At 31.5% G+C, this 14147-nt stretch overlaps 1 protein-coding gene across 1 annotated transcript; it reads right to left on the bottom strand.

Moving 5' to 3' along the window:
* Nucleotides 1–72: 72 nt before the first annotated feature.
* Nucleotides 73–13267, bottom strand: LOC111718310 (uncharacterized). Its single transcript, XM_023493866.1, has 11 exons — nucleotides 13198–13267; nucleotides 10253–10313; nucleotides 7939–8044; nucleotides 7152–7240; nucleotides 6793–6849; nucleotides 5111–5185; nucleotides 4330–4398; nucleotides 3644–3702; nucleotides 2651–2748; nucleotides 1922–2002; nucleotides 73–192 (listed from the first exon to the last, which is right to left on the bottom strand). Exons 2-11 carry the CDS (start codon nucleotides 10309–10311, stop codon nucleotides 136–138), a joined length of 750 nt encoding a protein of 249 aa, XP_023349634.1. The 5' UTR covers nucleotides 10312–10313; nucleotides 13198–13267; the 3' UTR covers nucleotides 73–135.
* Between the last annotated feature and the right edge of the window lie 880 nt (nucleotides 13268–14147).

Below are 14147 nucleotides of genomic sequence, written 5' to 3'. Positions count from 1 at the left end.
CTTGATCAGTTTCTTTAGATTATTATATTTATTTATGTTGATGCAAATAGATTATTAGCATTTTGTAAAATATTATTGATTATATTAAAATTTATTTCCGAAAAATTAATTCTCTTTTGTTTTTGTATTTCACTATTATAGACTGATCCCAGCTTGAGCTAAAAGATCAGGACTGTCTTCACAAATCCAGGCCTGAAACAAAATAATATTAATTTTAAAATTTTATAAAAAAAAATCGTTCAAAAATCTAATTTTGTTAGAGGCAAATTTTTGAAAATTCAATCATCCAGAAGCCTTCTCTGGGGATGTGTTAAGTCCCACAAAAAATTTGGGCCCGGTTCAGTCGTTTTGACGTTTTTTGTATGCAAACATACAGACAAGCAATGTATATGTAATTAGATTGTCTTCTTTTGTTAAATATAGGTATCATGATTTTCAAGATAGTAAAATGTAAATTCTTAGTCGTCATTCTAAAGAAAGAACAACAACATAGTTTCGGGTTATGGAAGAAATCATCATTATGTGAGCACTATCGGAGACCCTCTTTCATCGGAGAATCCTAGATTTTCATTGGAGACCCCAAGCTTCTCATGGGAGATTTTCGTTGATCAGACACAAAAATTTTCATTATTAGATCCCATGATTATCATTGGAGACCCTCAGATTATCATCAGATAATCCGTTAATTATAAAAGGGGGTCTCCGATAGAACCCCAATGATGATGATTTCTTCCAAGAATGCATTTTTTCAGATCCTTTACGTTACGAGTATGACCACGAAAAAAAAGACATTCCCTATATAAAATTTAAACCTATAGTTTTTCTAAATAATTAAAAACCATAGAGAATAGAACCTATTTTAGAGAGGAATTTAAAGAATCTCTCGGTATGAATTTTTTCAGTCCCTTTCAGCCTGAAACGGGAGTTCAAAGTGTAAAAATCATGTAAATGTTCACAAATTATGTGCAGTAGAGTACATTAATACAGTATGTTCCCTAGACTATTCATTTCAATTTCGAAATTTTTAAAGCTGTTAAATAAACTTTATAATGAATTAGATGAATTAAAAATATCATTTGATTTATAGTTATAACGGAAAATCATCGTTTGTAAAGTGGAAGGCATAGAGTCTGTGTAAAATGATCATTGGTCAATTATGAAACCAGCCTATTTCATAATTTGGTTTTCTCTTAACAATAATTTTAGATTTTCTATAAAATGATATTCCAGGGCCCAAAAGGTTATATAGCATAAATATGTGAAGTACACCTGCAGTATGGAAACAGTACAACAAATGGCCGTTTGACACTTTTTTCTAGTAAATTCCCCTTTAATATATATTCTATTCTCTATGCTTAAAACTGCTGACATTAGAACATTATACACTAAAACTTCTTGACATATTCAACTTTATATAGCAGTGGACAAATGTTGCTAAAATCTTTTTTTATTTATTTACAGGGTAGGGTTGAGGACAGTCAAACGGCGGTCGGTGTTTCAAAAAAAATCAGAAAAGGGTTTATATTGAAACCTTTATCTTTCCGTTCGTAAAGTGTTGCATGGTTCACAGCAATATATATAGTTTCAAATATATTTTTTGTTCATTGTAAAATAATAAAATGCAGCTTGTATACGGTTCGGTTTTTTACTTGTAATTAAATCATTTTATTATACTCTAAACCAAGAATATATTTTTAACTAGTTTTCACCAGTATTAAAGAGAATGTTTACAAAACTGTTCAGAAAAAAATCTTTTAAACAAAGTGCATAAAAATATGAAGCTTTGTTGCAAATGATGCGTATTAGATAAACACAAAGCAGATTAGCTTGTAAATTAAAAATGCAAAATCACACGAAATCCTTTTTTCTATTCTACCCCCCCCCCCTCCCATTTCCTCTTCTGCCTCCCCCCTGCGCCTACCTTCTCATGGTAACAGGCAATATCGTTCCAAACAGTTCCAGGTTCCCAGAGATCTGTTGCCAGGGCTAGACAGCTCTCCTCCTGAAAACATTAAATTAAAGAAAGGGTTCACGTTTTCTACGACGACCTATGAATAAAATCAGAAAAAAGGAAAATTATAAATCAAAAACAGATCTTTTTTTACAAGAAATATAATATTGTTTATATTAAAGTTAAGAGGTTGTCAACGTTTTATTTTGGTTCAAACTTCTTTTATTTCGAAGATTATTTGGATTTTACTCAGTCCCTTTACAAAAACATACTCCAAATTGATAAACTTGGAATCCCTGCTTTGCCTAAAAATTTAACTTTCACTGTATAAGTCAACTAAGAATTTTTAAGACCAAGCCAAAACATTCCCATAGTTCTACTAAGATTCCCGAGACCAAATTTAAGGCAAATCGTTCAAGGAGTTGATGAGTTATGATCGGACACACAAACAGACAAAGAAACGGAGATTACTACTTATATTATATATAGATACTAACTTGGAAACCCAGTACTGCCTGGAGTTTTCTCTGTTATAAGATAACCCACTCAACTTAGAATTTTAAAACTAAGCAAAGTACATTCCCGTAGCTATAGCGAGTTCCCTAATCAAAATGTTTTTCTAATAGATCCAGGGGTTCTGTAGGTATAATCGGACATGCACACAAAACAAACAAACTTTCAATATGTATAAATAGATACCTGGCTTTTTAGAAGATTTAGTTCCTCCTCTGCATTATCTGGTTGAGGAACTGGAGGAGCAGATGGGTCAGTCTGCTGGTTCACCTTGGTGAATATACCTAATAATAGTAAATAGTATTGTCAAGTAAAAACCTAACATTATTGGCCTGCAAAGTAGCACATTTATGTGTCAAAACCACATAAATTTCATTAGAGTAATAAAACGAAGAGGTGAAGCTTAGCTCAGATGTACTCAACCAACCTCCCTAGTCCCTATCAATTAATTAATAGAGCGGTCGGTTGTGTACAGTACTAACACTGTACAGTTGCGTATAGAGTGATCGTATTTCTAAGGGAGCTTTTATGGAATTGACCAATTTTTCGATTTTCTTTCTTTATTTAAATCCATATTAAGTGTCTACCTAATTATTAATACTAATATTCAAATATCTACATAAAACCACCCCTTAAAAATACGATCACTCTATATACAAGTGTTAGATACGTAAACATATTATGATGTACACAACCGACCACTCTATTAATAAATTAATAGGGAGGTTGGTTGTGTACATCTTAGCTGAGCTTCACTTCTTCGTTTTATTACTCTATGGGGATTGTTCATTCGGCGTACTGTTTTGCCTAATATTGTCAGTACTCAGTATATGTACTGTATGCAGCTTGCTCCAGCAGGTTCAAACTTAAAAAGCACAAGCGTTTCCAGTGAAGGAAAAAATTCTTAAACAAAAACTACAAGACTAAAAATTCAAGTCTAAATTGTCAACACACAGCCTAGTAAAGTAAAACTGTTGTTGGTTCAGAATTGTGAAATAAAATAATCGTGGATCGAGAGCCAAGGCAATTGAGAGCGCTGTAATTCCGCACATTCCCGTGCAACGGAATTCCGATTGGAAACCCTAGTCTGGACACAAGGGAACCGACAGAAGTCAACACATATTACTTAATATGAATGGAGGGATTGTAAGAGGAAAAATTATTTAAAAAACGAATCACCTGTAGAACCCCAGGGATTTTTAGTCCAACCCTCTGGTGTACTGTTGGTCGGCGGAATTCTGAAGAAACAAAATAAATTTATAAAAATTTCTGTAATACATGTTTTGCATATAAAAACTTTTTTTTACATTACTGTGGATTAGGAAGAAGACTGTTGGACTCGATTTGTGACTTAAAATTAAATGACCATGAAAACAGCAGTTGTAAAGTAGTTCTCTTAAAGAGTTGATTTTCAAGCTGTTGATAAAACTATTTGCTCTAATGCAACATCAAATACAGTCCATCAAATATTTCAAAGCCTTTTTTTACGGGTTTTTCAATTTTTAACTTTATTGTGGAACCCATTATTATTGACCGATTAATTGATTGATTGAAAATAGATTGATAAAGTTGTTTTTTCTTCAACAGTCTACTGGGTCTCATAATGTCAAATACTAGCTTGGGAACCTAGCATTGCCCAGGAATTACTCTTAAATTACGATTTTAGCTATTTTTCGACCCAATCAACTTAGAATCTCAAAACATTCAAAGCTGAGAACATTTCTGTGGTTTTCTCAAGATTCCCAATCCAAATTTGAGGCAACTTATTCCTTGGGTTCATGAGTTATGATCCGACATATAAACAGACAAACAGAGATCACATATCACAAATGTTTATTTATTCTCTTTATTTATTAATTGTGTACCTTGCACCTGATCCTGACCAAAACCAGCTATTCACGATCCGAGGTTGGATAGATGGGGTTGTGAAGCATCTAGAATTAAAGGGACGGTTAGCTCATTTTATGTAAATCTTTATTTGTAAAGATAAAAGAATCAAATTCAATACAACAAAGTTTTTTCATGTACAGTGGTCAGCATGTATATCAATACGTCGATTACTGAAATGGTGATAAAATACAATTTTATTACTGATTATTACACCGACCGACATAGCATGTTAGTACCAGATACTTTATTATATAACTAGTTGAAGTATCCGGCGTTAAAAATTAAAACAAAAAAAAATATGAAAAACAAAAACATTTTAGCCTAAGAAACCCCCCGGCTACCCATGAGTGTCTACAAAAAATGTCAGCCCAATGGGTCCAGCCGTTTGGCGGGCTATTGGTGACATATATACGAATGTTTTGTTTTATTATATCGATAGATAATATCACCTTTTAAGAAAGCAATGTTGTATTGATATATATGCTCACCATAGTATCTAAATCAATCATATCCCAACCACTTTCTAAATGTTTTTTACTGTAGGAATCTACGTCAAAAATATGTATACATTCTCGGAGAGTAAACAAAAATGTCTCAATATGATTTTTTACGAAAAAGTGAGGGGAGATACCGTTCACTCTATTAACCAAGGAACTATTTTTATTAATGACAATTATCAATAAAAATCTTATTTGCCACAAAATTAAAATGAGAATTTAAGTTTAAGAAATTTCTAAAAATTATTTTAAAATTTACTCTTTGCTGACAGTTTTATCACATTTGTGTCCGCTTGTCCAGATAAATGGAGTGTTCACTTCCTCCATCTTTTCTCTAAACATATTTTCATAAAAAAAATTGAAATGTTTTTCTTCTCATTTTCTAAGGAATTGAGTTTTTGCCACAAAATCTAATTTTCTTATCCTCATATCTTTGCAACCTGGTGGCGTAAAACTTTGATTTTTAAACTTTGATTATTTGATCAAACAGAATTTTACGATTTACGACGTTGAAAAGATATAGGGATAAGAAAATCAGAGTTTGTGGCGAAGACTCAATTCCTTTGTCTTTGGTCCAATTTTCTCTGCTAATTGCAATTCCAAGTAAAAGAGCAGATTGCAATTTTTTTATTAATTTTGATTAAATGAATCGTAATAATATAAGCATTTTGAATTTTCTCACCACCGTGTAGGGTTTAAAACCAGCAGTGCAATAATTGTTTTACCTCAGCGTAATATACAAATATGCTTTCCAAATCTCAATTTCATAGTGTGTGAAATTGCATTGCTCTATCTAACTTTTATTCTGTTAAACTTAATAGAAGGTATTTTTAAATGAACGTTAAGTTATAACTAAATCTATATATAAATTTGGCGTGTCTGTTTGGGTGTCTGTTTTTTTGTTTGTATCCAATAAACGTCAAAACGGCTGAACCGATCGGGCCCAATTTTTTGTGGGACATCTAGGGACCCCAGGGAAGGTTTATGAATGATCAAAATTTCAAATATTTGTCCCTATAAAAATTCGATCTTCAATAAATTTTTGAAAATTTTGAAAATTCACGAAATTTTTTGTGAAAATCCGCGAATTATTTTTGTTTTGTTTTACGATGTACACAAAGAGAACATGTTCACAATTAATTTAGAAGATGGGCGCGAAGCGCCCTCTAAGGCTAGTAAGATATATTTAAAATAATTAATTTAAAAAAAGTAACACAAAACAGCACATCATGCCAGTTAAAGATACGTCGAACTTTTAGAACTTTTAGCGGTAAAAATATGCAAAATTGTATTCAATTTCGAAAAAAAACCTGAGTAGTATGTATATTTTAAAATAGACGAACCTTCCCTTTAAGTTTTTGGTTTGTTTATCATTATAAACTTAATAAAATAGACGAACGTTCCCTTTAAGTTTCTGGTTTGTTAAACATTATATACCTGATAAAATAGACGAACATTCCCTTTAAGTTTCTGGTTTGTTTATCATTATAAACCTGATAAAATAGACGAACATTCCCTTTAAGTCTCTGGTTTGTTTATCATTATAAATTTGATAAAATAGACGAACCTTCCCTTTAAGTTTCTGGTTTGTTTATCATTATAAACTTGATAAAATAGACGAACCTTCCCTTTAAGTTTCTGGCTTGTTAAACATTATAAACTTGATAAAATAGACGAACCTTCCCTTTAAGTTTCTGGTTTGTTTATCATTATAAACTTAATAAAATAGACGAACGTTCCCTTTAAGTTTCTGGTTTGTTAAACATTATAAACCTGATAAAATAGACGAACATTCCCTTTAAGTTTCTGGTTTGTTTATCATTATAAACTTGATAAAATAGACGAACCTTCCCTTTAAGTTTCTGGTTTGTTTATCATTATTAAATTGATAAAATAGACGAACCTTCCCTTCAAGTTTCTGGTTTGTTAAACAATATAAACCTGATAAAATCCCATTCTTCTTCTGTCTCTAATGATACCAAGGCCATGCATCTTAAACTGAAAAAGTTTAATTTAAAAGACGAAAAACAAAAACTTTTTTGAATGACTCCACTCAAACAAATGTTCGGCCATTGCCTGAATCTACAGTTAATGCTTAAATAAATTATAAATTAAAAAATATTTTTTTAACAAAAATCCTTTAAATTCTGTATTAAAATTCACGACATTTTTGATGATAGTGTTAAAAATGAGAGTGCTAGAACAAAAAAAAACTACATGGGGGGTGCCGAACGCCCCCCACCCTCCCAGCCTGTTAAGGGTTAAAGGAATATAAATAGATAAATGTTCAGCGGTCTTACCTGCAATGTTTGACAGCTTCTCCAAAATCTCTGATTACTCCAGTATAATTACTATCCTTCACTCCGTCAGGTTGAAGCAAGCTTTTGGGCTGAAAATAATTGCTCTTTTTTTACTCAACAAAATAAAAAAAAATTAACTATAAATAAAATACAAGTGCAATATTTTGCAACACAAATTTAAAACTAGAAAAACTAGAAGTGAAAAAAATTTTATTTGAAATTTTACGATTTGCATGAAAAAGACAAATTATTAATTAATATTATAAGAAATATCCTAATTTATAATATTTTGCATTTTTCTGTATTTTAATGTAAAGGATTTGATAACTAGACATGAAATTCAAATTTTCTTCCCGTTTATCGTGCATCTGCAGTTTTAGAAATAAACCTTCGATAAAAATTTGTTTAACTATATATAATATATATTATGTAATATGTATATATATATATATATATACATATTACATAACTTAAAATATCAAAGGTCTATGACAGCTTCTTGCAAAGTTAGTTGTAAGGATTCACATTAGAGTATCAGTAAATTAATCAGATCTTTTGGTCTAAGGTTGTTAAGGGAAAAATAATTTATTCTTTGACACAAACTTTGATTTTCTAATCCGTATATTTGTTGCAACCCAATGTCGGAGGTCTTAGATATTTAAAACTTTAAATTATGTTAGATCAAATAACTTTTGTTTGAAATATCAAAGGTTTACACTTTCAGATTACAATGATTAAAAATTTGAGCTTCTGACAAAAACGTAATTTCTTTGTGTTAAAAAATCACCTCATCGTCAAGATCATTAGTAAACCCTGAGTAGTAATATTTAGTTCCTTTGAAGGTCCAGTGTGCTTCCCTCTTAGCACACAGTGCCATATCTATCTCTACCCCTCTAGATATAGTAATATTTAGTTCCTTTGAAGGTCGATTATGTCTCCCTCTTAGCACACAGTGCCATATATATCTCTACCCCTCTAGATATAGTAATATTTAGTTCCATTGAAGGTCCATTATGTCTCCCTCTTAGCACACAGTGCCATATCTATCTCTACCCCTCTATATATAGTAATAATTAGTTCCTTTGAAGGTCCATCATGTCTCCCTCTTAGCACACAGTGCCATATCTATCTCTACCCCTCTAGATATAGTAATATTTAGTTCCATTGAAGGTCCATTATGTCTCCCTCTTAGCACACAGTGCCATGTCTATCTCTACCCCTCTAGATATAGAAATATTTAGTTCCTTTGAAGGTCCATCATTCCTCCCTCTTAGCACACAGTGTCATATCTATCTCTACCCCTCTAGATATAGTAGTATTTAGTTCCTTTGAAGGTCCATCATTCCTCCCTCTTAGCACACAGTGCCATATCTATCTCTACCCCTCTAGATATAGTAATATTTAGTTCCATTGAAGGTCCATCATTCCTCCCTCTTAGCACACAGTGTCATATCTATCTCTACCACTCTAGATATAGTAATATTTAGTTCCTTTGAAGGTCCATCATTCCTCCCTCTTAGCACACAGTGCCATATCTATCTCTACAATCTTTCTCCGGTTGAAATGCATGTACATAGCCCAATTTTTCAAGGCCAACTCATTGAAAAAAAATGAGATTGCTGATTTAATACAGATCAGTTTCAGGGTTCACGAGTTATGATTGTACATCTGAGCAAAACAAACAGAGATTACTAATTTATATATACATAGATCTAGAACTGCCTATTGTCGTTAAGAACATGTACGATTAAAAATGTCACATTGAAATAGTTATTGAGGAAGATCCCAACACCCGATATTGAATGAGTGTACATTGTAAATTCTAAAAGATATATATATACATTGTTTATGAAATAATCAATTTATAGAAATATTATAATATCAGATATATTACGTTCAGCATGTTCTTTCTGATGTCAAATATGAATTTAATTAACAAAGATTATTTTCTTATTCTAGAGATCCAAATCTCAGTTTATTTATAGACTTAATCCAAGAAACATGAATAGTTTCTTCGGATAAAAGACAGAAAGATGGTTTTTGTGAACATTATATTTCGGGGGCCGGCTCTCTTTCTTTAAAGGTTGTATAGAGTGTACTGTTTTATCCAGGGTGTAGAGTGTACTGTGTAGATGTAATTTCAAATAATCCTCCAAGTTTAGAGTGGCAAGTCTGATCTATGACGGAGATATCCTTTTTTATATTTGCAGAAACGTTTGTGATTGTCAATTTTTTTTAAAAACCTGTTTCATATTTTAGAAAAAGGAATTCTATTATACTTTTTTTCAATTGCAATTTCGGGTCTGTCCTAGTGAACGATTTTTGGACCCCCTCTCCCCGAGCCCACCCCTTCTTATTAATTTTGTACATGACCAAATTAGTTTTTATTTAGCATTATTTAGGGACTAGGTTAGGTTAAGACACTTTCTGGGCCGAGCGCTGCGGCTAGGATGTGCTAGGGGGCCGAGCGCTGCGGCCACGGGTTAGGTTAGTTAAGACACTTTCTGGGCCGAGCGCTGCGGCTAGGACAGGCTAGGAGGCCGAGCACTGCGGCCACATGTCTTACATTTAAGATTCATGTTATTTAAGATCCATGTACAAAATTGATAGGAGGGGGGGGGGGGTCCAAAAATCGTTCTCTAGGAATATACCGCAATTTTCAAATTTTCAAAAACTGCTTTGGAATTTGCGGGATTTTCTCGAAATGTGTAAAGTCAGCTGTTATTGCATATCAGTTTCCATGCAAACTTTGAACATCGTTTCAAGCTAAAAAGTTTAGGAGTTCTCCGTGGTCAAAGATTAGACAATTAGGTTTTAAAGGTACCATAATGAATCAGACATGAACTCTAAATAAATGAAGAATCATCTGAAATTAAGTATAAAGTCCTTTACAGCCTATTTGATTATATCACAGCAGTTCAGAAAACATAAAACGCGATTGTGAATCGAACAAAATATTACTCAGCTATTTTCAATTTTAATTAAAACAATAAATTGTAAAAATCTTTTAGCTTGATATTTTTGGCAGTAATCGAACCGGCAAGCAAGGATCTCGGAAAGCTATAAAAATGTTAGAACTGAAGTTGACTTGAGAACTGTACCTGGATAGGTTGACCCCACATCCCATGAGCAGCAACACAGCACTAGTAACTATCCTCATATCTAAAATAAAATTTAATTCTATCTTTAATAACTTGGGGAGTATAAAACTGTAGAGTAGGAAGATGATTGTTAGATGCAAGTTAAGCTTTTTAATAGTCCAGTGAAATACCGTTCACCGTTCTTGTGCACGTGTACATTGTACATGAAATTTTTGTACAGCGAACCGCCCACCATAGGTTTAAAGTAAACATTTGAATAGACTTTATGCCAAATTTGAACATTCTAAAAGGACAATACTCACGGAAAGCGCGGAAACCTACCAAAAACTGGGTTTTTGATATTTAATTAAAATATTTATAAACTTATAAAGCATGACAAATATTGATTGGATTTTCCTCCTAAATTCTAATGTTTGAATTCTAATTAAAAGAAGAAGATAAAACTTGGGTTTCTTGAAATACAGGTTTCCTTCATAGGCAGCTCTCATCAGATATAGTTCTTTGAACTGTAGATTATACACTAAAGTACATACAGCTGGTAACAAAACATAATAAATATACATAAACATTCAGGGTAATAATCATAATATTTACAGGGTAACCAACATATACATACAGGGTGATAATCATAATATTTACAGGGTAACCAACATAAACATTCAGGGTATTAATCATAATATTTACAGGGTAACCAACATATATATACAGGGTAATAATCATAATATTTACGGAGTAACCAACACATACATACGGGGTAATAATCATAATATTTACAGGGTAACCAACGTATACATACAGGGTAATAATCATAATATTTACAGGGTAACTAACATAATACCGGGTAACCAACAAAATATATACAGGGTAACCAACATAATACATACAGGGTTACTAACATAATACATACAGGGTTACCAACATAATACATACAGGGTTACCAACATAATACATGCAGGGGTACCAACAAAATATATACAGGGTTACCAACATAATAGATACAGGGTGACCAACATAATGCAAACTAAATTCAGAGCTACGCTTGAAAGATTAAGAAGTCATTCACTTACGATAAATTGACATCTTCAATTTTATAAACATTTTATTTCCTTCGGTACAGCTTAAATGTGCATTGTGTAGTAAAATCGTATTTACAATTGTAATATGTAATTCTACATATTTTTATTCATTCAAGTTTAAATAGCATTATATTATAGTGAAGTCCAGGCCAAGATTAGATATCAATATTTTGGAAAAGCAAAAATGCTTTAAAAACTATTTTTTTTTTCTTTTTTCTTTGTTTTGATAATTTAATTCTGCTTTTTGAAAGGCTCGCGTGATATGTTTACATGCAATATTTTGCGATATTTTATAGTTTAGGAAAAATGTTAGGTTCATTTTGTTACGCCCCGAGTTTCTGCATTGTAATTATAAATATTTGTTTTTTTTTCTGGATGATAAAAATTCATAACTTTTTAAAATTTCAATTTTTGGATTCATGAAAGTTTTTTTTTCGAAGTTCCGAATATTTTTTTCAGAATTATAAAAAGATCAAATAATCTAATGTTTAAATAAGAAAGATTTATCTAAAAACTCTAGTGATCGTCAGGTTGCAGCGCTATATGGATTAAAACATTCGATTTCAGGACAAACAAATATTTTTTCTAAACATTTTCTTGATTGGTCTCAACCAACCCGGGATTTCTAAATGCAACATAATACAGATCTAGACAAGCACTTATTCAAGGTTGAAGATTAAGTTTAGATAAAATTTATTAAACACGATAAAAATCTGCTTTTAAGTTAAATAACATTTTCAAATTTTGCACTTAATACTTTTTTTGCTTCAGGGATTTTATGCCGGTTAAAAACGTTCAATTGTGCTTTGTTAAAAATCTGGTTGTAGATTAGACAATATCTTGTTTTTTTTTATGGCGATGTCTAAATTTGCAACTGAAGATTGCCAAACTTTTTTAAAAACTGGTTCTTTCTAAACCCTTGGGGATCCCACTTAATCTAGAGAAACCAAAACTTTTAAACTTAACATTTGATAAGGAAACCTGATAAGTCTTTTATAAATTAAATGATACACATTACACATAGACGCAGGTCTCTGCCACTTGTTGATCGCTTACCAAAAATATTTATTTAAGCAACAACATACCTTAATCATTATTGGGTAAATAAGAAAGTAAACATAAACTATTTGGTATTTATTAACGAGAAACCCATTGTTTTTAGTTAATTTATGACTAATAATCTAAATATTATCCACAATCATTTTATAAACTTTTCACATCCTGGATCAATTTGAATCCATATAAGAGTACCTTTTGACCTCTGAAAACAATACTTTTATAATACCATTGTGCAATATTATATCAGAATACGTCCTAGAATGAAGAACCACTGTGAAATATTATATCAGAATACGTACTATAATGTAGAACCACTGTGCAATATGATATCAGAATGCGTCCTAGAATGAAGAACCACTGTGAAATATTATATCAGAATACGTCCTAGAATGAAGAACCACTGTGAAATATTATATCAGAATACGTACTATAATGTAGAACCACTGTGCAATATGATATCAGAATGCGTCCTAGAATGAAGAACCACTGTGAAATATTATATCAGAATACGTCCTAGAAAGAAGAACCAATGTGCAATATTATATCAGAATACGTCCTAGAATGAAGAACCACTGTGAAATATTGTATCGGAATACGTCCTAGAATGAAGAACCAATGTGCAATATTATATCATAATACGTCCTAGAATCAAGAACCAATGTGCAATATTATATCGGAATACATCCTAGAATAAAGAACCATTGTGAAATATCATATCAGCATACGTCCTAGGATGAAGAACCACTGTGCAATATTATAATAGAATACGTCCTAGAATGAAGAATCACTGTAAAATATTAAATCTATTACCTCTTCTTAAAGTTCTGTCAGCACTTACTGATGGATTTTCAGAGTCACCTAAGTGTCAACAGTAACTGGAAAGGATCGGAATGGTTGCTAATAAATGGATACTCGATCCTAAACAAACTGGATAATATGCATTTGAGGTTTGCAGGGGGAATAAAGTGGGTTTGAAACCATTTTCAACCTTTAAATAATGACACATAAAGAGCTTTAGGACTGCTTTAAAGATTAACTTTTGAAACCCTGAATCATTTTCATTATTATCATTGTTATTATTATTATTATAATTATTACCGTTAATATTATCATTATTATGATAAATATTACCATTATTATTTTTTTTGCGTTCATTATTATTATTTTTATTTTCGTCATTATTAACATCACTTTAAATATGCAAATCAGCAATATGCATGAAAAAAAGAATTTCCAATAATTCTTACAAAAGAATCGATACAGTGGGATACATCAAGCTGTGGAATATTGAGACGGCTGGTAGACTCAAATTATGTTTCCAAATATTTCTATTATCAATGAAAATGAAAGACAGCAATTGTGCAGTGAACACTAAGGAATATTTGCTTAATAAGTTGATTTTTAAGCCACTATATACTGATAAAATTTGCTTCTTAACAATATTAAATGCATAGTTTTTCTTCCTACACCACAGTTTTATGCATGGGTCCGACGACAAAAAGTAGATATCAGATAGCAGTCAATTTGTTCAGGAGAAAAATATAATTTATTATGGTTTCAAATATTTAATTCCTAAATTTTTCTGTATGATATTAGCTCATATAACATTTTTATTTCTTCTGAATATCTATATATTGAACACCTAGATCTGAAACTTGTTCCACCACACCTTCCCTTTGTCAAATGCATTTCTTACAGAAAAGTCAACAAATCTAAATATTTGATAATTCTTAAAACTTACACCTCTCCCTAACTTGTTG

This window comes from Eurytemora carolleeae, unplaced genomic scaffold (genome assembly GCF_000591075.1).
Source record: "Eurytemora carolleeae unplaced genomic scaffold, Eaff_2.0 scaffold60, whole genome shotgun sequence".
Classification (NCBI taxonomy): Eukaryota; Metazoa; Arthropoda; class Copepoda; order Calanoida; family Temoridae; genus Eurytemora; species Eurytemora carolleeae.
This window is presented reverse-complemented; position numbering and strand designations above follow the sequence as displayed.

Bases quoted from the DNA above. Each gene is read 5' to 3' on its own strand.
- LOC111718310 (XM_023493866.1), bottom strand. From the start codon at position 10,311: ATGAGGATAGTTACTAGTGCTGTGTTGCTGCTCATGGGATGTGGGGTC. The intron at 2,749-3,643 runs GTGATTCGTTTT...TACTATTATTAG, and splicing joins AAATCCCTGGGGTTCTACAG to GTATATTCACCAAGGTGAAC. The intron at 2,003-2,650 runs GTATCTATTTAT...TAATGTTTTCAG, and splicing joins TAAATCTTCTAAAAAGCCAG to GAGGAGAGCTGTCTAGCCCT.